General features: G+C 35.0%; 2 protein-coding genes across 8 annotated transcripts; one reads left to right on the forward strand and one right to left on the reverse strand.

Moving 5' to 3' along the window:
- Positions 1–2,948: 2,948 nt before the first annotated feature.
- LOC132275229 (uncharacterized) lies at positions 2,949–11,275 on the forward strand. 5 transcript variants are annotated; one of them, XM_059776669.1, is made up of 8 exons: positions 2,961–3,202; positions 4,268–4,645; positions 5,659–5,782; positions 6,402–6,714; positions 7,099–7,171; positions 8,945–9,035; positions 9,118–9,197; positions 10,814–11,275. In XM_059776669.1, the coding sequence occupies exons 1-8, from the start codon at positions 3,152–3,154 to the stop codon at positions 10,946–10,948; spliced, it is 1,245 nt and encodes a 414-aa protein (XP_059632652.1). In that variant the 5' UTR covers positions 2,961–3,151; the 3' UTR covers positions 10,949–11,275. The 5 variants fall into 5 exon arrangements, with proteins under 5 accessions (XP_059632650.1, XP_059632649.1, XP_059632653.1 ...); XM_059776668.1 differs by having other exon boundaries at positions 2,963–3,202; positions 6,396–6,714; XM_059776667.1 differs by lacking the exons at positions 8,945–9,035; positions 9,118–9,197; positions 10,814–11,275 and adding an exon at positions 7,394–8,937 and having other exon boundaries at positions 2,949–3,202.
- A 672-nt stretch (positions 11,276–11,947) lies between these two features.
- On the reverse strand, positions 11,948–23,068 carry LOC132275227 (uncharacterized). Of its 3 annotated transcripts, none has more exons than XM_059776664.1 (11): positions 22,796–23,067; positions 22,457–22,589; positions 20,998–21,393; positions 20,298–20,687; positions 19,691–19,747; positions 16,149–18,712; positions 15,793–16,062; positions 15,639–15,719; positions 12,848–12,959; positions 12,692–12,758; positions 11,948–12,273 (listed from the first exon to the last, which is right to left on the reverse strand). In XM_059776664.1, exons 2-11 carry the CDS (start codon positions 22,545–22,547, stop codon positions 12,177–12,179), a joined length of 4,125 nt encoding a protein of 1,374 aa, XP_059632647.1. In that variant the 5' UTR covers positions 22,548–22,589; positions 22,796–23,067; the 3' UTR covers positions 11,948–12,176. The 3 variants fall into 3 exon arrangements, with proteins under 3 accessions (XP_059632647.1, XP_059632646.1, XP_059632648.1); XM_059776663.1 differs by having other exon boundaries at positions 22,792–23,067; XM_059776665.1 differs by lacking the exon at positions 11,948–12,273 and adding an exon at positions 12,280–12,429 and having other exon boundaries at positions 22,792–23,068.
- Positions 23,069–23,474: the final 406 nt, after the last annotated feature.

The raw sequence follows: 23,474 nt of genomic DNA on the forward strand, positions 1-23,474 counted from the left end.
ATTTGATTTGCTTCTAATGACTTATTTGGTTACTGAAAAAGATAAGAAATTGTGATTGCAAATCTTAAATTTCTCTTTTTACAAAGATTTTCTCTTTTAAGACCCAGAATCTGATTCATTCAAATCAAACCCTAATGATGAGATTGTTGTTGCTGGGTTTGTTTTGTTTTTCCCCAATTACTCGACATTCTTGGCCAAACCGGGACTGTATGTGGAAGATTTGTTCGTGAGGGAGTGCTATAGGAGGAAAGGGTTTGGGAAGATGCTGTTGTCGGCATTGGCGGCACAGGCGGCGAAGATGGGTACTCCCTCTTGTTAACAAACGACGTCGTCTTGTTAATAATGAAAGGGTAAAATTGTCACTTCAAAATAATTTTAAGTTTTAATTTAATATTAAATAATAAGGTTGAATTTTAACTTCACAATCTAATAATTGGTCAATTATGGGTTTGGGAATAAAATGATAAGTTTTGTTAGTTCAGGTTTAATTTTAGTGAGGTTTTTTTTGAATGAAAATGATAGTGCGGAAGGTTACGTGATTTTTTTCCTTAAAGAAAAATACCATAAAGGTAGCAGGTACATACCGACTTTCTCTTTTTTTTTTTTTGGTTTTGAACGAAATTATATATATATATATATATATATATATATATATATTAAGAGAATTATAAAGCTTATATTAAGAGAATTATAAAGCCTGAAAGAGCGTTCTTTCAAATTTCAAGAAAAATGGAATTCGAGTAGAAAAGTAGTTTTATTTGTTATAGTCAGCTAAATTACACGATCTTTCTTAAGAAATGTCACTTTTACGTATGTTCTCGTTCAAATTCTCACTACTTACGGCTCTCACGCTCCTGCTCTTAAATTCGTTCCCACTCTCGCTCCTGCTCTCGCTTTATATGACTCTCAGTCTTATTCATGAAAAGTACTGACATTTTAGTACGACCATCAAATAAAGAAAATAAAATCAGAAATTAAATATTAAAATATTCCATAATCTTTTTATTTGTCAATCTTTCTATTATTTTAAAAAAATTGAGATAATAAAATTTAATAAATAATTTCATTAAAATAAGACCAACGTACGTTTAACTTTCATAAAAAAATAGGTAAAAGTGCAAAAAAAAAAACTCCTTAAACTATTTAATTTATTGCAAATCTCCCTTTAAAGTATCAAAGTGTGCAAATACCGAGAGCCACCGGATCAACATTTCTAACGTGTGTAGTCACGCGCATATGAAATTATAATAATGCCGAAACTGCCCTTTTTAATATATATATATATATATATATATATATAAATTTATTTATCTTGTGATAATTATATGTCTGAAGGCCTCACTCCACACACAGTGTATTTATATATATATATATATAATATATAGATTTAGTAGTATATAGACATCTGTGAAGCTATTTGTTAATGGAAAGTTGAATTATCATAGATCTGATCTGATAAGCATCATATTTATGTAATTACAAATTTCATATCCAATATATATATATACATCAAATACTATGGGGTTGTTGAAGAACGATGATGAATTGGAGATGCCTCACCGGAAACCCCATCGACAACTATTGGAATTGCAACCCAAACAGGACCAACCGACAACGCCTCGCCAACTGCGCCATAGGGTTTCACTTGGGGGAGGCAGAAAAGTATCAAAACCTACAATCTCAACTACTGGCTTGGAATGATAGGAAGTAAGAACATCAAGTTATACAAATAATCTGCAAATTTGAAAATCTATAATTGACAAATTGAAGATTAGGCCACCAAATTGAGCAAACTCAAATTATTTACAGAGTCTCAACGTTTCTTTCTCCTAAACCCTTCATGTTCTTTGATAAACAATGATCAGTGGTAATCATGAAAAGTATGAATCTAAAACATAAAACCCAATACAGTTGAACAATGAACTTGATCAAAAGATTCAAAACACAAGAACCCATATAAAAAAAATACTAAAATACAAACACAGAAATCAAATCAAACAACAGAAACCCAATCTCTCTCTCTCTCCCACAAAACTGACACAATATAAATTGTGAAATATGAAGTGAGTTATATAACAATTAAAGACAAGAAATTCATGAAAAAGTTGACAGACAAAGAACTAACTTAAATCTTGAGTGAGTTTACTTGGTTTCTGGAAATTGATGATAACACATGCATAAATTGTAAAATATGGAGTGGGTTGATTTGGGCATTGTAAGAACAAGAAGCAATGTTGAAGGGGAAATTAAATTACGCGTTCTCCAAGGCAGAGAATTGTCTGATGAAAGAAAAAGAGGAACCGGAAATTGATAGAAATCTTGGGTTTTCTTGGAAACTAGAGAGAGAAAGTGGAATTGAAAGAAAAGCAAAATCTGATTTTAGAAAAGAAAATGAGAGTGAAGCTTCGTGAGGTTAGAAATTTTCTAAATTCGTTTTCCTTCAATTTTTTAATGTGAACAGCTTCTCTGCAACTTCTATGTTGAGCATACTATATCTATCATCGTGGCTTGACTTTGACTCTTGGTGGTAACACTGTTGGGACCATCTTCACTCTGTATCTGAATCAGTTGATGAGTTGGCAGTCGAATTAGTGGGGGTAAATTGGTATTTCATAATTAGGATTTTTTTTCCTCTTTGATATAATTTAATAATTAATATTGTTTTAGTTATTTCAAATCAACAAATGCCGAAAAACTGATCCAGTGAATTTCACGGGTATTTGCACACTTTTATATAAAGTGTGTAATTCAGGAGTATTTTTAGTACTTTCGTTAAAAAAAAAACATAATAATAAATAAATAAATAATGAGTTGTAATTGGGTAAAACATTTCACCTTGCATATTGTAATGGACAAGAAGACGAAATTGCTAGTTGGAGACTTGGAGTAGGTCCCACGCGACTTAACTTTATGGCCATCTTCCAAGCAGACGCGACCATAGTCCACCTTACTCTTCTCTCTCCTAATCCTGACCCTTCTTCTTCAACAAATATCTTTATATATATATATATATATTTTTAGAATCACAGTTTCTATCAGTTTCAGAATTAATAATCTTTCTTTTCTAGATCTTGATCTTCTCTGTTACAATATAACATAAATTATTCATTCATTTCTTATTCTCGAGCCTAAGTAGGAAGAACGAGAAACAATGCAAGCAACCCATCCAGTCACTATCTCAGTTGCAGATGATCCAACAAAGGTTCCTCTCTCTCTTATATATATGTGTGTGTGTGTGTGTGTGTGTCTTTGAGTAAGTATACGCAAGTCTTGTTATGGTAGTTGTGTTTTGTTACCCAGAAATGCTACTTTAGATCATTTTACCCATAAAGAGTGGTCAGATGTCTAAGTGCCCTTTTTTAATTTTGTTGTATTTCGTTTAGTTTCGGCAAATTACCTGACACTGTTGAGTTCTTGGGGGCTTAAACGTGTTCTCTGCTTCTATTTCAGCTGAATTTGTCTAGTAACCATATTTTTAGAAAATTAAGAAGAAATTGTGTATGCTTAAGTTTAGGACTAAATATTTTAATTATGTGAAGAATTATGGTTTCAAAATCCATCTTTTAATGATTTTGTGCGAAACCAAAGTTGATTCTTGACAATTATTAATAATTTCTGGGTACAAATTATAGGGTTGTTGCAATTTTTGATGCAATTGACTTGTTACGGCTTTAAAAGTGGCATATCTTGATTAAATATAGAGAAATAGGAACTAGTGACCAATTCTCATGATTTTTAGGAATGTTTGAATGGAAGAGATTATCCAAATGGGGTACTTGAAAAATTGGATGCCACTGAAGCGTCGCATCTTTAAATTTGCAGCTGGAATTTAAATATGAAAAAATAGGAACTTGTGTGCCATGTTCATGACTTTTAGGAATGTCTGAATGCAAGTTGTTACTCTCAGTATTTGTGTATCATTTCTTATAGTTCACAAGTGATCTAGATACTAAGTTGGGATTCAAAATTTCTATGGCATCCATCCTTTAGCAAACAGTGTGAAAAGGTATATTTTTGTAGAAATAATTTCTTATGATATCATTTAGTAATATATAGAACATGTTTAATCCGTAGAGCTCTTTGATCTTGATTCTCACCTTGCGGGATATAAACTATTATTTGACCTGGAATAAGCATGCAAGTTTGCAATATGGTTTTGATGCATTGATCTAACCTGTCTGCGATACACTTCAATGTAGATAATATATTTCTGGAAAGCTCAAAAACTGAATGGCTTAAGAGTTGTTGAAATGTTAATTGCATGCAGGCTAATCTGGAAAGCAGTCCCACAAATGAAGTTGTAAATTCAGAACCAAGAGTGAGGTGCTCAGATCTCTCCCTTCAAATACCTCCTAGGCCCTCAGGCTTTGGCAGTAGCCGTAGTGGAAAGGGATTACTCCACTCTCAAGGTGGGTCTTCATCAGGAGGCTTTCTTCGGGCTTTAAGCTTCAAGAAGAAAGTTACTGCACCTGACGGTGAGAAAACCTCTCTCCTCAATTCGGATCCCGAAAGCCCAGTTTTGGCCAATTTAGTGTCCGCTTGGAAAAGATGTACTTCTCTTCCAGTGTCGCCTGCCTCAAAATTGTCCCCTTCAGCTACCACGCCTGCTTCAGCAAGGACATATGGTGAAAGGCAGAAGTCACATGTAAGTTAATCTCACTTGTATTGCACCTGGATTATGAACTCAAAAAATTATTTTATTTACTCTTTCTAATATTGGGTTTTACATGGAAGCTGATCTCAATAAATCATTTTAATGGATTAGCACTGTGGTCATGCCTGGCTACAAGTAAACTGCAATTCTAGCAAAAATATATAATGTTCTGCTTCAAAACTGAAAAAAAAGAAAAAAAGAAAAAAAAAGGATTTCTCATAATCCTGATATTATATATGTATGTGATAATAACATGTGGTTTGATTGCGGCTATGACCTTATAAAGAGTGAAATAGAAAAATAGCATCATGTATCACAGTTTTAAAATTTTATCCATTGAAACAAATGGAATCTTTCTGTTGAAGGGCGTGGAAGGTACTTTATCTCATTGAACTTCCCAGGAAGCTTAAAAAAAAAAAAAAATCTCCTTCTATCCTAAAAAGTGGTAGTCTGGTAGAATCTTCCTCAAATTTAATATGATAAGCATTTATTTCATTCACACTTCATTGGAAAGGGTAAATTTTCAAAATTAACCTTTCTTTCACATCGACTGTAGAAGTTTAATAGTTTAATATTTTAAATTTGTAAGACATTGTAAGTTAACTTTTCAAAGTGGACATTTATTGTGGGGCATCAAGAAAGGACAAAGGAGTAAAAGAACTTGGATTGAGATAGTAAGGAAAGATTGAGGTTATGGCATTAGATGTAGAAGAATGGTGAAGCAAGGTTTAATTAGCCAAACTTAGTTGGGATAAGGTGTTGAGTCCAGATGGAGTTAAAGAAAAAAAGAGAGGTACTTTCCAGTTACTGTTAATTATTTGGGATCAGCAGGTTACTGATTTGGGCATTTTTTACTTAATGTTAGAAGGCTCTTCTCTTTTTATATGATCATTATCTTACCACAGGGAAACTTCAAATTTTGAAATGCCTTAATTTAGAAGCATATTTTCTATCAATGGTCTAGAACCTTGTCAAGTTAAATAGTTGTGGTTAATTTCTTACAGATAGGGGCTGTTCAAGCTACCGTTTCGAGGTCCCTCTCTATTCCTGGGAGAAATATTGTTATTGTAAGATCGGTGTCTTTTGCTACACGTAAAGAGCCTGTTCAAAGTACAGATCCTAATGATGGTATGTAGTTTTCACATATATTCTCTATTTGAATTCCTTCTGCAGCTTACATATCGGGGAAAAAAAAAAAAAAAAAAAAAAATTTCCTTCTTTGGGTTGCTTTTATTGACTCGTAACGCAGTGGAAAATCTTTCCATCAGTATATGATTTGTCTAAGTTGCACCATCTTAAAATCTATATTGTTGAAATACAGGCAATTTTACTTCTTCTTCTTTTCCTTTTATTTTATAGATTTGCTTACTCTTTATTTATTATTATTATTATTTATATAGAAATGCTCCAAGAGTCCAAGTAGATTGAGTTTTCCAGTGTTTGTTCAATGGTTCTAACTTTTTTCAGTGCAAATAGTTTAAAGACTTAGAAATAACTATGATAGCATTTTTTTTTTTTTTTTGTAAAAAAAAACTATACATGTTTTCAAGTCACAAAGTCAAATACATGTGGCAGTGTAACTGATCTAGAATCACAATTCAGATGTTATCCATTGAAGGTCGGGTTATATTCAGACTGTGTATCAGAAATTGGTAAAATAATTTGTGATTGATGTTTTAACTGTTTATGTCTAATAGTCTCTTGTTTACCGTTATTCTTTGTACTACTCTGCTTTGTGAAGAATCAGATCAAATAACTCCTGCTCCAACGGAAGATGATGATGAAGAGATTCCTGAAGAGGAAGCAATATGCAGGATCTGTTACGAAGCTTGTGAAGAAGAAAATACACTCAAGATGGAATGTAGTTGCAAAGGTGCTCTCAGACTTATACATGAAGCATGTGCAATTAAGTGGTTTAGCCAAAGAGGAAACAAGATTTGCGAGGTCTGTGGGAAAGAGGTTTTGAACTTACCAGTGACATTGCTTCGTTTGTCGAGTTCCACTCAAAGAGATAACAGGCAGGAGCGCAATCAACAGATTTTGAATTCGCGATCAGTAAGGTGAGTGAATTATGGTCACTTGTTAAAAAAAAGGTGGAGTGAATTATGGTTGAAAGTTTCATCGAAGTAATTTGGTTTTCAATGTTGCTAGACCAGTTAACTTATCTGATCAACTATCTTTCAGCCTAAGCTGATGTTCTTAATTCATTATGACTCATCTGCATGACATCGGCTTTAACTCAATGTCACCCTTGAGCAAATCACTATCGGAATGTACAACTAAATCCTTGCTGACACAGTGAATTAAGGAAGTCCAAATCAAATCTTTTAATTGATATACTAACTTTCAATTAAAAGTGTTCATGGGTTCGCTCTCTTTGTTGTTTCTTCCTGTGGTGGTTTTAACTAATTCTGATTAATTTTCTTTTTTCATAATTTATGCAGTGCCTGGCAAGACTTTGTGGTGCTTGTTTTAATTAGCACAATATGCTATTTTTTCTTCCTTGAGCAGCTACTGGTAAGCTATCTGGCAGAAACAACATCAATATATTTAGATTGATATCTTTTATAGGATAAATCTTGTATTTTATCTCTTTTCTTAATAAGAAATAGAAATTGAATTTAGTATAGAAAAATGCATCAGAAAATGTATCCAGCCATCTCAAGATCAGAGTTAAAGAGTTGTAGAAGGCCAGAGTTGGTGGGTGGGTTCTGATATTATACTTCTTTTGTGCACCAGCTTACCATTCTAATACAGTGGCTCACGGTATATATGCCCAAGTCCCTCCTCGTCCAGATCCGATGTGGGACAAGAATCACACCCTCGTTGTGGTCGAACCACCCTGCTTACCCAGGGCTGACCCGGGCACCTCCCAACCAAGCGTTTAGCGTGTCACCGGATCGATCGTTGATACCAATTGTAACGGGTCGGGCACTTGCCAACCGACCTAAAAGCTTAAGTTGTTGGGTGGTGCTGCCTACTCTCTCATATATGCCCAAGTCTCTCCCCATCTGGATCCGATATGGGACAAGAATCTCTAACACTTACTATCATACATGCAAAAAAACAATAGCTCCAAAAATATTTGTTCAAGCTGTCTTTGTCATTTTTCACTAATTAGTACCCATCTTGCTTCACTTTCAAATCCATTTTTACTAACACACAAATGACTCTGATCTTTGGTATGTTTCAAAGCGGCTGTCTCAGACAACCAATCAGAGCTCAGACCCCACATGACCAAGCGTCAGCTTCTTTGATGCGTCATAGTGGGCAAGTCTTCTCATAAGATCCTCCATGGAGTAATACAAAGGATGTAGAATCAGGACCACCTTAGTTCAACTGTTCAGCTAAGAGCACTTCAGTTTGCTTGGATCAAAAAGTTGCATGAGCATCCTAGTGATCACTTAAATGGCTATTTCACTGTGCTTCCATTATCATGATCTAGTAGCCATTTTGATATGATTAGGGACATAAAAATATCAGAATGTGAGCGGCTATGAAGCATGGATTCTTCTAGAAGGAAACTATAGGATATATTGTTTGTATTGGACATTGATACTTGGATATTTGTGAATACGCGTCTTTCTAAGAATTTTATAACCTGAAAATAAAGTTTTTAATTTCAAACACGGATCCACTATTTAAAAAGTTCATATGTCCGAAAAAGAGATTTGGCGTTTCTAGTATATCATCATGCTATAAGGTATAATTGTGATAAACTCAACAAAAAATAAAGTATAGTTGTTAAGAAAAACAATAAAACAGAGTTCAAATGGTGGATTGTTTTTCGTAGACAAGAAGAATTGAGATATAATTAGGGTAAATCATGTCAGTTTGGTCCAAGTACGTCCATGCAACATAAGTTTCATTTTTCTTATGGGATTTTAGGCACATCAAACATTTGATAGACTGGTAAAAAATGAGGGTTTGTTGCAATATTTGTAAATAACGTGACAAACAATTACTTTCAAATTTTTATATGTACAATATACATATGTAGTTACATACATACATCTGTACTGCCATGCTAGTTGCATCCACATCATTTTTTTTTATGTCATATTGATGCATCCATCCATAACTTCTTGTATTTGTATCCCATATTCCCACCAGGGGCGGAGGGCTCCGCCCCTGATTCCCACATCCATATCTATGCTTCATAGGCTAATTCAGAATTCATATACTTTTGAGTAGAGGTGACAGAAATAGTACCAATTCAGAATTTTAATTTACATGTTTATACATTGATATCGGACACGGCAGTGCCAAATTTACACCTTCCTTTTGTAGATTCGTGACATGAAAACCCAAGCAATCATAATTGCTGCTCCGTTCTCTTTCACGCTTGGCGTTTTGGCATCTATTTTTGCGGTCATCCTAGGTACACATACTTGCGCCTCCAAAATTTTAACTTTTTTATATAGGGGGCATGACTGTCTTAGAGTTGCTTGTTTCACATGCAGCAATCAAAGAGTATATATGGACATATGCAGCTCTTGAGTTTGCCCTTGTGGCCATAATTCTCCACTTATTCTATTCTATGGTGAGTGATACTTCTGATAGGTGGTATTTAATCAACAATATATGCTTAACTTTGTTCACGGCTGTTCATGAATTTTATTTTATTTTTTTCTTTCTCTTTTCTTTTGGGATGGTTGGACGGTGGTGGAGGGCTTCTGCTTCTTTATCTTTCCATTGAAGAATTATGAATAATGTTACCAAACATGATTTCACTAATACTCAAATGGCTGCTGTGAATGTGTACATAGGTAAGTTCTAGTAACTCATGGGGGAGGAATTTAAATGGGAAACTGGGTGGTGGGTATAAAAAGCGTTGAATTCCTAATATTAAAACTTTTTTTTTTTTGATAAATAAATTTTATTAAAAAAATCGCTCAAAAGGGGAGCGAATCCCAAGGACAAAACAAGGCCAAAGGCGCCTCAAACCTTCAGAGAGGCCAAAAAAACAACCAACTCCTCAACAGATCTAAAATCTCTCCCTGAAACCCAACAAAAAAGAGTGGAAATAATAGAGAACTTAACCATAGAGATAGGCTTTTCCTTTCCATCGAAATATCTCCAATTTCTCTCAAGCCAAATGCACCACCAAATACAAAGAGGCGTTGCCCTTCAAGCATTCAGAATGAGAGCCCCCACATAAAATCCTCTCCAGGCCTCAATCAACCCTCTAGAGGATCCAGGCATAACCCACGGGATCCCAAACAACCCAATCATCAAATCCCAACAGCCCCTAGCCAAGCTACAATGAAGCAAAAGGTGATCAACGGTCTCCTAATAATGCAAGCACAAATAACATTTATTAACCACCACCTTATTCCTCCTCTTCAAATTGTCCTGGGTTAAAATCTTACCCAAGATAGAAGTCCAAGCAAAGAAGGCCACCTTGAGGGGAGTCTTGGATCGCCAAATAGACTTCCAAGGGAAAAAACCTCCGGCGCCAACCGTAAGACACCTGAAAAAGGAGCATTGTCTCAAAAGTAACGATTTTTTTATTTATTTTTTAATTCCTAGATAAAGAAGATAAAAGACTAGATTAGTAATCCTAAATAAATTGAAATCTGCCATGTCACTTGCTGCAAACCCGACTCCCCTCCACTTCATTTATTCCCACATTTCTCTGTGTCTCCTTTACTTATTTCGGATTTATTCCTACATGGATTATGACCACGTGCATCATATACGCATCACTTCCACTACAATTTTACCGCATCATATGTAATTCAATTTCAACCATTGATGTACATAGAGGCCGACTCAATTGAATTTGGGACTCTATATAGTTATTTATCTTCATACTAGCAGGATAAAAAAATAATGTTCAGATGGTACGAAACCACAGTTCAAAGTTATGTTGAGCTATGAATGCCTAGCTACTTGGGAAATATTATTATAGCAATCGAATTCTGCCTGCCTTATTTTCCTGAATCGCTTTGTTATTGAGATGGGGGGTTGTTCACTAGTGTTGCTCTAATCATTATCTTCTTGAAACAATTAATCTCCAATCAGCATAAAATTAATGCGTGCATGTTAGTCGTTAGCTAATAATCTTGAATATATTATGTTGCGTTTCAACATTGGATTCTTGTTTTAATGGTGGCTAAAGTATGAAGCCTTATGATAGCTGACTTCTCAATGCAGCTTCGTTTGAAGGCGGTTTATGCAATAATGCTATCCTCAATTTTGGGCTTTGGAATAGCAATGAGTCTCAACTCCTTCTATATTCAATATTTTGCTTGGCGAGTTAGGGTTTCCCAAAACTCTCCCCCAGTATGACCAGAATCTGGAGAGCAACAAGGTCTGCTGCATTCATGCAGGTTATATATATATATATTGATTACATTGGTGTAAATGTTAGTTCCTAGAAACAATGATTTCCAAAAACAAAAATGAAAGCTAGATATACTAGAGGGTATGTCACAAGGAGCTTTGAGTTACTCATTTTCACTTTGAAGGGCACTGTTGTAATCTCTGTAACATTTCTCCTAGTGCCATGATCCAAAATAAATGTAATTAGTTCTCCTTAATGGCATGTGACATGAGCTTCTCTCCTTGGAAGCATTTACGAAATTTGGAATGAACTTAGTGGGATAAATTGGTACTTGGTGTGTTTGTTTAATAGGGCAAGAAAGAATCAAACTTCCAGTTTGGCTCATATATTCCGTTGTACGCGTATAAATGGAAGAAGATTTTGTTTTGCATATAAAATTGATACTTAACAAATACATAAATAGTTGAACCGCATGGTACAATGCAAAAAACTTAAATTCGTGTGAATTATATTTCATTATATAAAAATTTCAAAGATTTTCACTCGATCTAAATTAATAATGAGATTCACAAATGGTGTGTAATATATCAACGTTACTGGTGCCTATCCTTTATAATTCTCCGAAAAACGTGATGAGTAACTTTGAAAAAAAGAAAAAAATTAATAGAGAGAGAGAGTGCAAACCTTACCAGTTCTAACTTGCGTCTTTCTTCCTTTTAATCATATTATTATAGCAATCGCTATCATTCAACACAAAAAAATTAAATTAATTATAGTTGAACTTACATAGAAAATCAGATCGAACTCAGTGGCTGTCCTATAATCAATGGTGGAGGTAGTGGTTTTAAAGCGGGAGTTGTGGCAGCAAAATTTCGACATGCAAGTCCAATTATTGCTAACAAAAAATTACAAGAGAATCTTTGTAGAAAACACTTCAATTTATATCTATAGCCATAAAAAGTTGAATGCATGAGATTTTTCTTTATATGTCACTAGTACGGTCGTCTGAAAAAAGAAATGATCATAATAAACAAGACGCCCAGACTATCTTTTGCATATCCAAGCAACAAATCATGAGTAAAAAAGAAAAATATGTACATTGGATTGTTCTTTACAAGAAAAAAAAAATTAAAAAAAAAACTTTGTTACAAAAAACTAAGACATAATTTAAACACATCTCCAGAAGCCTAAAGCTGAACAGAGAACGCATGAAGGGGAAATAATAACAATATCTTATTTACGTTTAGTCACCGGAATAGACTGATTACTGTCCTTCTTTAGCCATATGGTTGATCGCGTTCTCTTGAAATGATCCACAAAGAGACGATGTCTGCCATCAAAGATATGCGTGCAAGAACATTAGAAAAGCCAGAACAAATTTTATTTTATTTTTTCACCACGAGAGATATGCAGCTCAATCTTCGCCTTTTATGTAGTGGAAATATGGTGCCTAGGGGCACCATTCACCATGAACCTAGGAATGATCCTAGAAATAGATGATTTTTGTATGTCAGTTCATTCTGTTATCAGTGGCAAAGAAAAATTACAGAATTTTTTTTTTTTAAGAGAGATCAATGCATTGCTAAGATCAGCCTCAAGAATTGTATTCACGAAACAGTGAATAGCTCAATCATCTTCCTAAGCATTTTCATAGCCCTAAGAACGCACTTATAATAAAAATGATGGCACAGTTATCTCCCACTGATTTTCACATGAATTCTATGCATTCATTGCTACAGAAAACCAACCTTTGAAACTCCAGCTTCTGAGTAACTATTCCATTCAGTAGCAGCTCTGAACTGTAAACGGCTGCTCCTGCAGATATAAAAGTAATGTTGCAAATCTAATAAGATTCGTTTATTCTATTAATTGATACAGATGAAAAATGTAAACTTATTCTTAACCTTTCTCGAGGAATGGCACACAAACTGCATAATCTTCTTCACAAGATAGAACCAACAAATCATCTGGAATTCTATCATCCTTCAGTGCAGATCTGCCAATTCTCTCCACTGCCTGAGAACCATTTCAACTGGACTGAGAATTAATTCAAGGAATTGAAAGATCCGTAGAAGCTAATTGAGTCAGGATTCAGGAATTCATATAGAGAAATAGAAACCATGTGGCAATTGTCAGCAGCAAAATTTGGAAAAGAAGAAAATCTAAAGAAAGACTGGACACCAACATACTAACTAGCGGTCAAAGATTGGAATGCCAAGTGTGAGGACACATGTTCGAGTCTAAGAGCAAACAGTTAGAACTTTGTGAAAAAAAAAAAGTCATTAATGTCAGAGGTAACTCTCTCTAGTTTATTCCCTTCCTACTCCCTGTGCATAGGTGGAACCACCACCAGGTAATGGCTTTCTAAATTGAACCCCAATCTCTATCCCACTCCATACCTCAATAGAAAATCTTTAGAGAACATATGCAACTCCAATAACCTGCTAGTCTATGGTAGGGTGTGATTGCTAAGAAAGATGTTAGGAGTTCAAGACTCCCAAAGAGTATTAGTTAGTCCAATCTTGTTGGTTCTCATCCAACACATTGGGTAATGAAGGTTGGGGTCTGGTATTGTGTATTGGCCCAAAGGAAAAAAATGAACATCATATAAGAAAATAAGAATTAGAACCATCCAGATATCTTAACCGCTTAAAATTACAAATTATTAGTGATTTCTCCATTAAGTGCAGTTAGTGCACAGTGATCACTTACAAAGAATTTTTTTTTTTTATTAGTCCGAATTTTAGTTAGGGAGAAGTCTTCTCACACAGAGTGCATTTAAGTCGAGGTTAAAATTCAATTCTAGATTTACAAATTCAATCTTAGCCAACCCAGAGAAGTTACCTAAATTAAGAAAACTCCCAGGGCAGCTTTAGAATCTGTCATCTGTGGGCAATAGGAATTGTTTCACAACTCCTAAGCTACAACAAGAAGCCTTTTCCCAACTACTTTGTGTCGGCTACATGAATCCTATGTTTCCATTCCGCTCTTTCTAAGGCCACAGCCTTGGTCAAACCACATGCAATCATATCCTTCTTTACTAACTCTACCCATGTTAACTTTGGTCCTCCTCTTCCCCTAGTATAATTCTCAATGTGGACTATGTCACTCTTCCTAACTGGCACAAAAGATAAAAAAAAACCATTGAAACGTAACAAAATACATAATACTGTTGCATACTTCCAATTAGTTTTTAGATTGAATGCTTCCTAGGCATAACAACAGATGGATCGCTCTAAGTGACAAGATCTACAGGCAGATCTTTACTGGATCTCCAAATTCCAGTTCATGTTCAGAGACTGCGCTTGGTCTGACCTGTGTTTAGAAAATCTAATCTGAGAATTAGCATATTTATCTCTCCAGGCCCCTATATACAACCAACACAAGCACACACACATACACACATACACAAGGGAAAAAAAAAAAAGAAAAAGAAAAAGAAAAAAGAAAGATGGTTGATCCACAGAGACAACTGCAGCGGACAAAATACCCTGCCTCAGACTAAAAATTGACAGCAGCCACTCTTGACTCTTGAATACACTTTCACCTCAACATCGCACTCTGGTCGCTCAAGGATTACCTCACACTTCAAAGAGTTATCTCATCATGCTGGAAATACTAACACAAAGAACAGAAACAAGAGCCTGGTTATGACCACACCATTAAATTAACTTTAGACCAAAAGTCTTTACCAACCTCAAGTTGTAAACAGGGACCTAGAAAAACTAGATTCATCTTCAACAATTTATGTTTAAAGTTGGAATTTGGAACCTTAATGATGGACACCCAAGACTGAAGATAATAGATCTGCTTAATGGAAGTCTTATCATCATAAAAAAAAGTCTTATCATCATCAATTCATGCATGCATTCTGAGTTCAGAGAAAGCTAATCTGACATTGGCCTGCCTTTTATGTGTACAAACAGCTAAAAGAGGGATATGTTTCCCAAAATCCATTCTTGCATATCATTGTCACCTAAATAGCAAGCAATCTATAAACTTATTACAAACATGCTTCTCTTAAGGTCCTCTTGAGACTGAGTTATCATCTTCACAATGTGATAGAGAACATTTAGGTATGCAAACAAAAATAACAGTATAATCTTCAATGCTTCTGTTTGACAAAATCAATATAAAAAAAACTTTTGATTCTTTTATATCCTTTAAAAACTTCACTCAGTTTTCAAAAGTGATGCATATGCCATTGAAATAGAATTAACTCAAGGCATGTTTGGGAATCAGGTAACTAGAGGATCAATTAATAACTTTACTCACTGCAGTGAGATCACAACCTGCGAGACCAATATACAGAAGTGCAGGAGTACACAGTAATAGTATATATTTTGATCAACTTGAAACACAGTCAGCTTACAGTTAATGGTACAACAGGCTTCTTAATTAAATATTTCAATCATCAATCTAGCAATAGCATCTACAACAGACTTTCTGAAATTGTCGTTAAGAAAGATGCTTCATGGAGATTTAATTTTAAAGGGGAGAGAATAAAACATCCCAATATGTCTAATCTACTTCTTCATGCCAAAACTAAACCATCCAAGGACTTTTAGCAATGATAAATAGTGACCTAAAATCATATCAATCAATAGATCATCAAAGATAAATCAAACAACATGTATTACTTTGTCACAATAAATAAAGATAGATGTAAAGGAAAGACCAGGGAGAACTACGCACCAGACCATGAACTGCCTTAACCAAACTCGCTAGGACCTCTTTACCAGGCTTCGTATTTGGGGTGATCAAGACTTTTTGCCCCTGCAAAAAAATTATTTTGAGAAGGAACCAGATAGCACTGCAACTGATTTAACATACAAAATCGAGTAATTACCTGTAAAAGTGGACTCTGGCATGCACGTGCCAATGAAACTGGTAAGCTAAAACCAAACTCCTTTTCCTTTTTGGCATCTCTCAATATGTAATTTTTCTCATCAATAAAGCAGCTAGCTTGTCCACAGCTCTCAAGCCATAAATGTGTCACCACTGGTTTGCCAAAAGCAATAGCTTCTAACATATTTCTTGTACGCACAAATTTATCTGTTATAAAGTGTGTGGCAACGGAAATAGATGATGCTATTGAAGCTCCTAAACGGGCCAAAATCTGTGACAACAAATCAACAGCAATACATAGTTTGAAGTCTGAACCTGTTGTATCAATAAAAGTGTGGAAGGTACACAAATGACTACCTTTTTCTGCTGCTTGATTGTATCATCATCCAAGTGGTGACTGAACAGAGCTCGAATATTAGCCATATCTCTCCTTTTCCTTGAATCTTTGAATGGAGAAGTACATTCTAATCCATTGCCAATTAAACTATCAAGCTCTTTCATAAGGGATGCTCTTGCCAGGTTCTTCCTGCACGACTGTTTAAGATACTCATCACCCATACATATAGGTGATGCCTCAATTATAGGTGTCCTACAATTAACAGGAGTAGCACATTCTGACCCAGATGGTTTGCATCCCTCTCTTGGCGATGTATCTAACCTCCCATTGACTCCAACACAATCAGCAGATGATGACTTATCTGCATCACTCTTTCTGTCAACCTGCTGAGATGCCTGAACCCCATCTACATCTTTCAGAATCGTGTTCCCATTTATATCAACAGAATTATGATTTATGGTAGCATCCCCTGAACGTCCTCTAACTACACTCTGTTGTAAAGATCTTTGGTCAGACTGAAAGTCCAAGGAAGACAAAACTGAACCAGCATGAGTAGATGAACGTGTTTGCCTCTTTATGTTTAGATCCATGCAAGTGCTTATAGCATCAGTTTTTGACCTTTTTAACCTTTCAATAGATTGTGCATTAGCTTCTTTACCAACACATTGTTTGGATGATCCATGTTGGTTAGCAGTTCTGTTTAACTGACCTGACAACTTTCGATGAGTTCTTCTTCCTCTAAGACAGCTCAATTCATCAATTTTGAGAGCAGCAGCCTTACCAGTAAACTTTGGCCCAGGCTGCTTGTGCTCAGACAATTTGGCATCTTCAAGTTCTCCAGATAGAATGGAACCCAATCTAAAAAATTTCTGTGTATCATTTAAGACCTCAAAAGAATCAACACCTTTACTACTCCTTTTTCTTTTGCCTTTGAGGGCAGCAACTTCAGTCAGATCATTAATCCCTTCTCTAACATCAGTTGATGCATTTCCAGCCTGGGTTATTGCTTTCTTGCACTGCCTGGTTCGACAAGCTATGGGTGTAAAAGTACCAAGTTGTTCTTGCAAATCCTGTTTCTTGACTGACATACGCCCACTTGATGATGCAGTAACGTGACATTTATCAGACTCATCAATGTCATTTAGTTTTAGAGATTTTTTTCCCTTTCCTTTCTTAACAACTTCAGAAGGTCTGTTGTCCCAGCAATTATTGGTGGCAAGGAGTTCTTCAGCATTACACTTGGCCTTCTTCAGTTTGGTGCTTACCAGATCTATATCGGATGGCTTCTTGACCTTCTGAGAATGTTTGCGCGATGAAACAGGGGAGTCTTTGCTCTGTTTGGCATCAATCCTATTTGTTTGCTTGGGCTGTCTTGCAACAACTCTGCAATTAGAAGAACTCTCTTTCTTCTGAAGAAAATTATGCTTAAAATGTGCTCTATTCTTTTTTCCTCCATTAAGAGAATCATTGGACATGCTTTTGGCACCTTGATTAGCATCACTGCGGTCACAATCAGAAATGTCCACCCTGTGGCACAAGGCTTCCATTGCTTCAGCAGCCATTTGAGTATCAAATCCTACATTCAGCATGTCTAGCATATCCGTTTGAATACCAGTAGCCTCCAATGCATCTGAGGAACCTATGTTTAGCTGTTCATCCGCCGCCTTGATAAGATTCTTTCGAACTTTTGTTCTAGTTAGCTTTGCTGTTGTATCAATACCTTTTTCATTATGAAATTCTAACCTTGAATCTGAATGAAATATACCAACAATTTTTTCATGGGTGTCTAGTAGCTCTTCCTTGTCTCTGGACTCATTAACTGCCCCACTTCTTTTGGAGTCAGGACGCCTGAGCTTCCGAGTTTTGGTAAAAGATCTCTGGCTCTGATCTCCATTATCAAAGAATGATTCCTTCATTTTGCTGAAAAAGTCTCCTCCTCTTTCATCCTCAAGGTTATCATCCCAATCAAAAATCCTACTAACTGTGCTTTTACAATTAGCTCTCCTGGCCACACACTGAGTTCCTTTTGCACTAGAGACATGCTTTGATTTATCACCGGTGGACTTTCCATGGTGAGCTTCTTGATCAAACTCTGTAACGCTGAACTTCAGAAACCTGTCCACGAAATCAAGTGCATTCGCTTGCGATGACTCTCCAGGTTCTTGAGAGTCAACATAGCTCAATCCTGCCAACTCTTTATCGCAAGCAAGCAACTGAGGTAAGTCTGCTCCTCCAGCGGCATTATAGATGTGACCATTAGGTTCCTTGATCTCAGCAAGTGTATCCTCTGTGAAAAGTTTCCTAACTGTTGAACTACCCAGCCTGCACTTGTTTTCATTTCTAAATCCCATCATTTGTTCATTGTAGTCCCCTAAAATATGTTCCTGATTAACTGGTTCCCCAAATTGAAATGAATCTCTAGGTACACCATCATCCTCAAAGATATGTTCTTTTACAGACTGATACTCGCTCCCAATGGAACATGACCCACTATTGGTTCCCTCAAAAGACTTTCTACGAGCTGCCAAACCAGAGGCCCGTAAAGAAGCTGCACGAACTGAAGTAAAACCCTTTCTAACAGATCCTGTGTCAACAAGTCAATAATTAATATTCCAGATTGATATTACAGTTTCATACCCTTACATTCACACTTCACTGTGCATTAAATTTTCATTAAATTCACCAGTTCTAAATCCAAAGTAAATAAGGCATGCCAAATGCAACCAATTGTTCTGGTAAAAGAAGTCCTCTTTATTTCTTGAGAGGTTGGGTAAGGAGGTAGTTCTAGCATGGTGACAATTTAAATTATTTCCCATAAAAAAGAATGATGAAGTGCTCAAAAAGCAAAAATTATTACTTCACCATTGATTCAGTGTATAAAACTTTTCTAAGTGAGGTAAGCCAGATAGTCAGCACAAATTTCATGAAAATTCATCAGCTCTGACAGAAACATTGAAAAATATATATCAAAAATAATAAAAATAAAAGAACATAGTTTGAAGGAATAACAGCATAACAATACTTTGTGATAATAAAATAAAGATGCTCTACATTGATGTCTCGCTACAATTATCCAAATTTAAATTAAATATGAAAATCATGTCATTTGCTGGAAAAAATTGACTGCCTTTAACATCAGAGATAAACGCAAGTCATGTCAAGATAAAATGGGGCATCAGTGCATTTAGTATCAAATATTAACTAAAAATCAGTATAACCTAAAATAATGTCAGCTTCCAATATATACATATATAATGGTGGCTTCATCTAGCACATGAATGTTCAATATTCTACTGCACCTTATCTGCAAGTTCTGAGGCAGTGAACACAAACACCAACAGCGAGGCATAATGATAAGGAAAACAATAGATAGTTTTATCAGGAATAATCATCATCAGCTTGGGAAATAATGTCCCTTTATTCAAGTCAAACCCAACATGAGTAACGTTCTTCCCTTTATTCAAGTCAAACCCAACATGAGTAACATTCTTATAAAATTACTGTTAAAAAAATGTCATACATATTGTAATGATGCAAAACAGCAAAAGACTAGAAATGGTACCTGCTTTTGGTCCTCCAGTGTCTATGTCCAGTGGTGTTGCGGTAGACACATTGAGTTCTGGCAGGGAAAAAAAGAATTACTTTGGACACAACAGGCAAGTAATAACTTGTAGCAAGTCAAAGATAATAAGCACCAAAATGTGTAACCATATGAAAATAGAGTAGAGCTATGCTTTCAGGTACAAACTAACCAATCCGAAATCGAGCTATTAATAGAATGTGTACTCACCACCACAGCTGATTAAGTGGATCAGCAAAGATTTTTTATTTATTTTTTTAAAACGTAGATCAGCAAAGATTTTTATAAAACATTTTCCTTTCACTAAAAATAATATATGATGATGGCTGCCATTTCCGGAAGTGACTCCATTCAGGATAATGTATCATTATGAAAATTACCCATACAAGGTAAATTTCCCAAATCAATTTCAATTACAGGCCCAAACATATTTGAAGTAGTGGTCAAAATTTGCATCGTTAAGAATAAACAGAAAGTCGCAACATATATCTGCAAGGTAATCAAAACTCAGAAAGGGAAATCCGAATATATAAACTTCTAGAAGTAAGAACCAAAATAAAATTTCATATTTTATTGAAACTGGACTGACCTGAACTGCGCAGCTCATTATAAGCATCTGACTCTGCTTTAAATCCCCGATTATTTTGTTTGCAAAGAGTGGTGTATAGGATATTCTCTGGGTCCACTGGATCATTGTGAACTCTTTTAACAGAGTCATTATCAGATAATTCCTGATTACCCAAAACTTCAGTTCCAGTTGTTGCTTCACCATCACTATCGTCAACAACTTCATTACCGCACTCAACTAACAACTGGGTGCCCATGTCCTCAACACAAGGACCATCCAATGCTTGGGTTTCACCACCAAGGTTCATCATCTGGGTCTCAGATGCATCTTCGAGTGGAACAGTATCATCAAAAGGGACAGCACTTTGTAGAAATTGTAACTCATCAACATCCTCACCTTCAAATCTCTCACCTATTTCATTTTTCAAAAATGGGAAATCTCATAAAATAGATGACCAGAAAGTTCCTTGTATTTGTCAAATTTGTATATCTGGGTTATTCTCTATGGCTTATTCATCTTTTTCAAGTTAGAATGCGTTCATGACTTGTCCCAAATAAATAAATAAAACCGTAGGAACGTTAGTAAATGTCATTAGGAATTCATCGTAAACCAAGAAGTGACATCAGAAAATGGTAGGATGACAAAATTTTAGAAGATAATACATGAATATACAGAAGCAAGAACAATATCAAATTCTCATCTTTACTCTAAAAATACTGACCTGAACCACATTGCTCATTACTTAAAGCATTTGATTCAACTTTAAATCCCTGATCACCTTTTTTGCAAAGAGTGCCATGTAGCATATTTGCCAAATCAACTGGATGATTGCCAAATTTTTTCAAAGAGTCGCCATCAGACACCTCATCAGTATCATCCAAAACTTCAGTTCTATCAGTTCCCTCACCATCACTATCGACAATACCTTCATTGCACTCAAATAACAACTGGGTGTCCATATTCTCGACGCAGTCTGGATCATCCAAAACTTGGGTTTCACCACCAAGATTCACCACCTGGGTCTCAAATGTGTTCTCAAGTCGAATAGTATCATCAAAAGGCACAGACTTTTGTAGAAACTGTAACTCATCAACATCCTGACCTTTGAAATCCTCACCTATTTTATTTGTCAACAAATGTGTAATGTCATAATCAGGGGCGGGTGTAGAACTTTAGGTAAGGGGGGCAAGACTGAAATTTTGTAATAATTTTAGGGGGGCATTAGCAATATTTTAGGGGTATACATTGAAAAACAAAAAAAAATAACATGGTATATTAGTAAAAAATTAAAAATTCAGGGGGGCAATTACTTGGTAATTGCTCCGTCCCATAATTAATGCTTCCAAATATGACCAAAAGTTCTTCGTATTTTTCAAAATTTTATATCTGAGCTATTGAGAATAGAAACTATCATACCCACATATAACTGTTTACTCTTAAATTCCTTGCATTTGTCAAATTGTATGTGGGTTACTGCATTCTCATAAGAATCAACCAAATATATTAGAGACTCGGTAATTCCTCAAATTTAGCATCAGCAGCACAACATTCTTCTACCTTAATGCAACCAAAATTTAACTCTTCTGGCTTATTCATGTTTGTCAAATCATACATGTCAGGTGGCCATGGTAAAAAAAATCAAACTTGATCATAATATTTACACATTAACACATGATTTACACCTATAGCAATTCTTAAAGGGAATCACAACTACATTCTCTATCTTTATCTAGTCAAATTAGGTAATGGTGTGGCTCACTGTATCATAAAAATTGAAACTTGATCGACCGACCATACTCTCCATCACATATTACTCTTTATTTCAATAGCAAATGTAATAAAATAAACACAGCCACACTACACGACAATAGATTAAAAAAATAATAATGACAAAAAAAAAAAAAAAAAAAAAAAAAAAAAACCCACATTTCCCTGCTTGTAGTTCAACCAAGATTTGTTTCTATTATTTTCTTCACTGATGTCGAATTAATATTTGTTGGCTGCTGGCCATAATAATAAAATGCCAACTTGAAACACACAAATGTTCTATCTAATCAAAATCCTAATTCAACAAAGATGTCTTTTTCTCTATCTGTGAAAAATTAAAAATTAAAAATAAAAACTTAGAAGTAGACAATTAACATAAATCCGCATACGACTAAAAGATAAATAGAATTTACCAGATACTGAAACTGGAGAAAACTGACTGTCAAAGGTCTGAGTATCGTTCTCACTAAGATCCACAGCTAAATTCATCTTATTCGGTTTCATCTCATCATCACCACCACCACCAAGTGCTCCCAACTTAATTACCTGCAATCGAAAGTCAAATCCATACTTAAACCTAGCAAAAAACTGATTTTTATGAAACGAATTCTAAAAAAAAAAATTAATTGACATAGATAGATATACAAATATATATATATATATATATATATATATATAGATATATACTCGTCTCCGACTATATCAGGAAAATTGAAAATAATCACGAGTCGAATTATAAGGGTCTTACATACTAATGAGGCGAAGTGGATGAAGATTGTCGTGTTATTGGGTGAACGGAAGATACAGATGAGAGAGAAAATAAAATTAGGGTTGGAGAAGTGGAGGGAAAATAGAGAGAGATGCGAGGAATGCGGTTTGTTTTTGGAGGGAAAATTGATCACCCTATTCTACCATATACAAAATCTTTACTGTGGTGGCCATAAAAGGTGCAAAAACACTCTAGGGCTTCTCTCTCGGTTTTGTGCTTTTACTTTTTTATTTTCTTGATTTTCTGTTCTCGTAAGCAAGGAATAGGATTTCTTGATTTGTTCTATTCTCCGAATTAGAAAATTTTGAAAAAAATATTACTTTTCATGATTATTTAAGTTTCTAATTATTTTTTAAAAAAAAACATTTTTTTTTTTATAGATAATTTTATAAACAATAATGTAAGTCTCATACTATTCAAATAATAAAATTATATATATATATATATATATATATATATTACAAAAATTCATACAAACTCGACGAACAATTAAAATTTTATTTTTTTATTTTTTATTTTTTTATTCACTTCTCTTTTTTCATCAACCCAAACAAGACTTTGGAACGGATGAAAGTTTAAAACTACTATGAGGGCCTCTTTCGTTTGATTTCTATGTGGGTGGTAAATCTGTGGTAGCATTTATATATTTAATTGAATTCATT

Source organism: Cornus florida, unplaced genomic scaffold (genome assembly GCF_030987335.1).
Source record: "Cornus florida cultivar Cherokee Brave unplaced genomic scaffold, ASM3098733v1 CherokeeBrave_3.0.0_Hap2_Chr09, whole genome shotgun sequence".
Taxonomy (NCBI): Eukaryota; Viridiplantae; Streptophyta; class Magnoliopsida; order Cornales; family Cornaceae; genus Cornus; species Cornus florida.

Bases quoted from the DNA above. Each gene is read 5' to 3' on its own strand.
- LOC132275229 (XM_059776666.1), top strand. From the start codon at position 3,152: ATGCAAGCAACCCATCCAGTCACTATCTCAGTTGCAGATGATCCAACA. The intron at 5,783-6,395 runs GTATGTAGTTTT...TGCTTTGTGAAG, and splicing joins AAGTACAGATCCTAATGATG to AATCAGATCAAATAACTCCT. The intron at 6,715-7,098 runs GTGAGTGAATTA...TAATTTATGCAG, and splicing joins TTGAATTCGCGATCAGTAAG to TGCCTGGCAAGACTTTGTGG.
- LOC132275227 (XM_059776664.1), bottom strand. From the start codon at position 22,547: ATGAAACCGAATAAGATGAATTTAGCTGTGGATCTTAGTGAGAACGAT. The intron at 15,720-15,792 runs GTAATTACTCGA...ATTTTTTTGCAG, and splicing joins GCCAGAGTCCACTTTTACAG to GGGCAAAAAGTCTTGATCAC. The intron at 12,960-15,638 runs GTGCGTAGTTCT...AATGGTTCTCAG, and splicing joins TTAAGGCAGTTCATGGTCTG to GCAGTGGAGAGAATTGGCAG.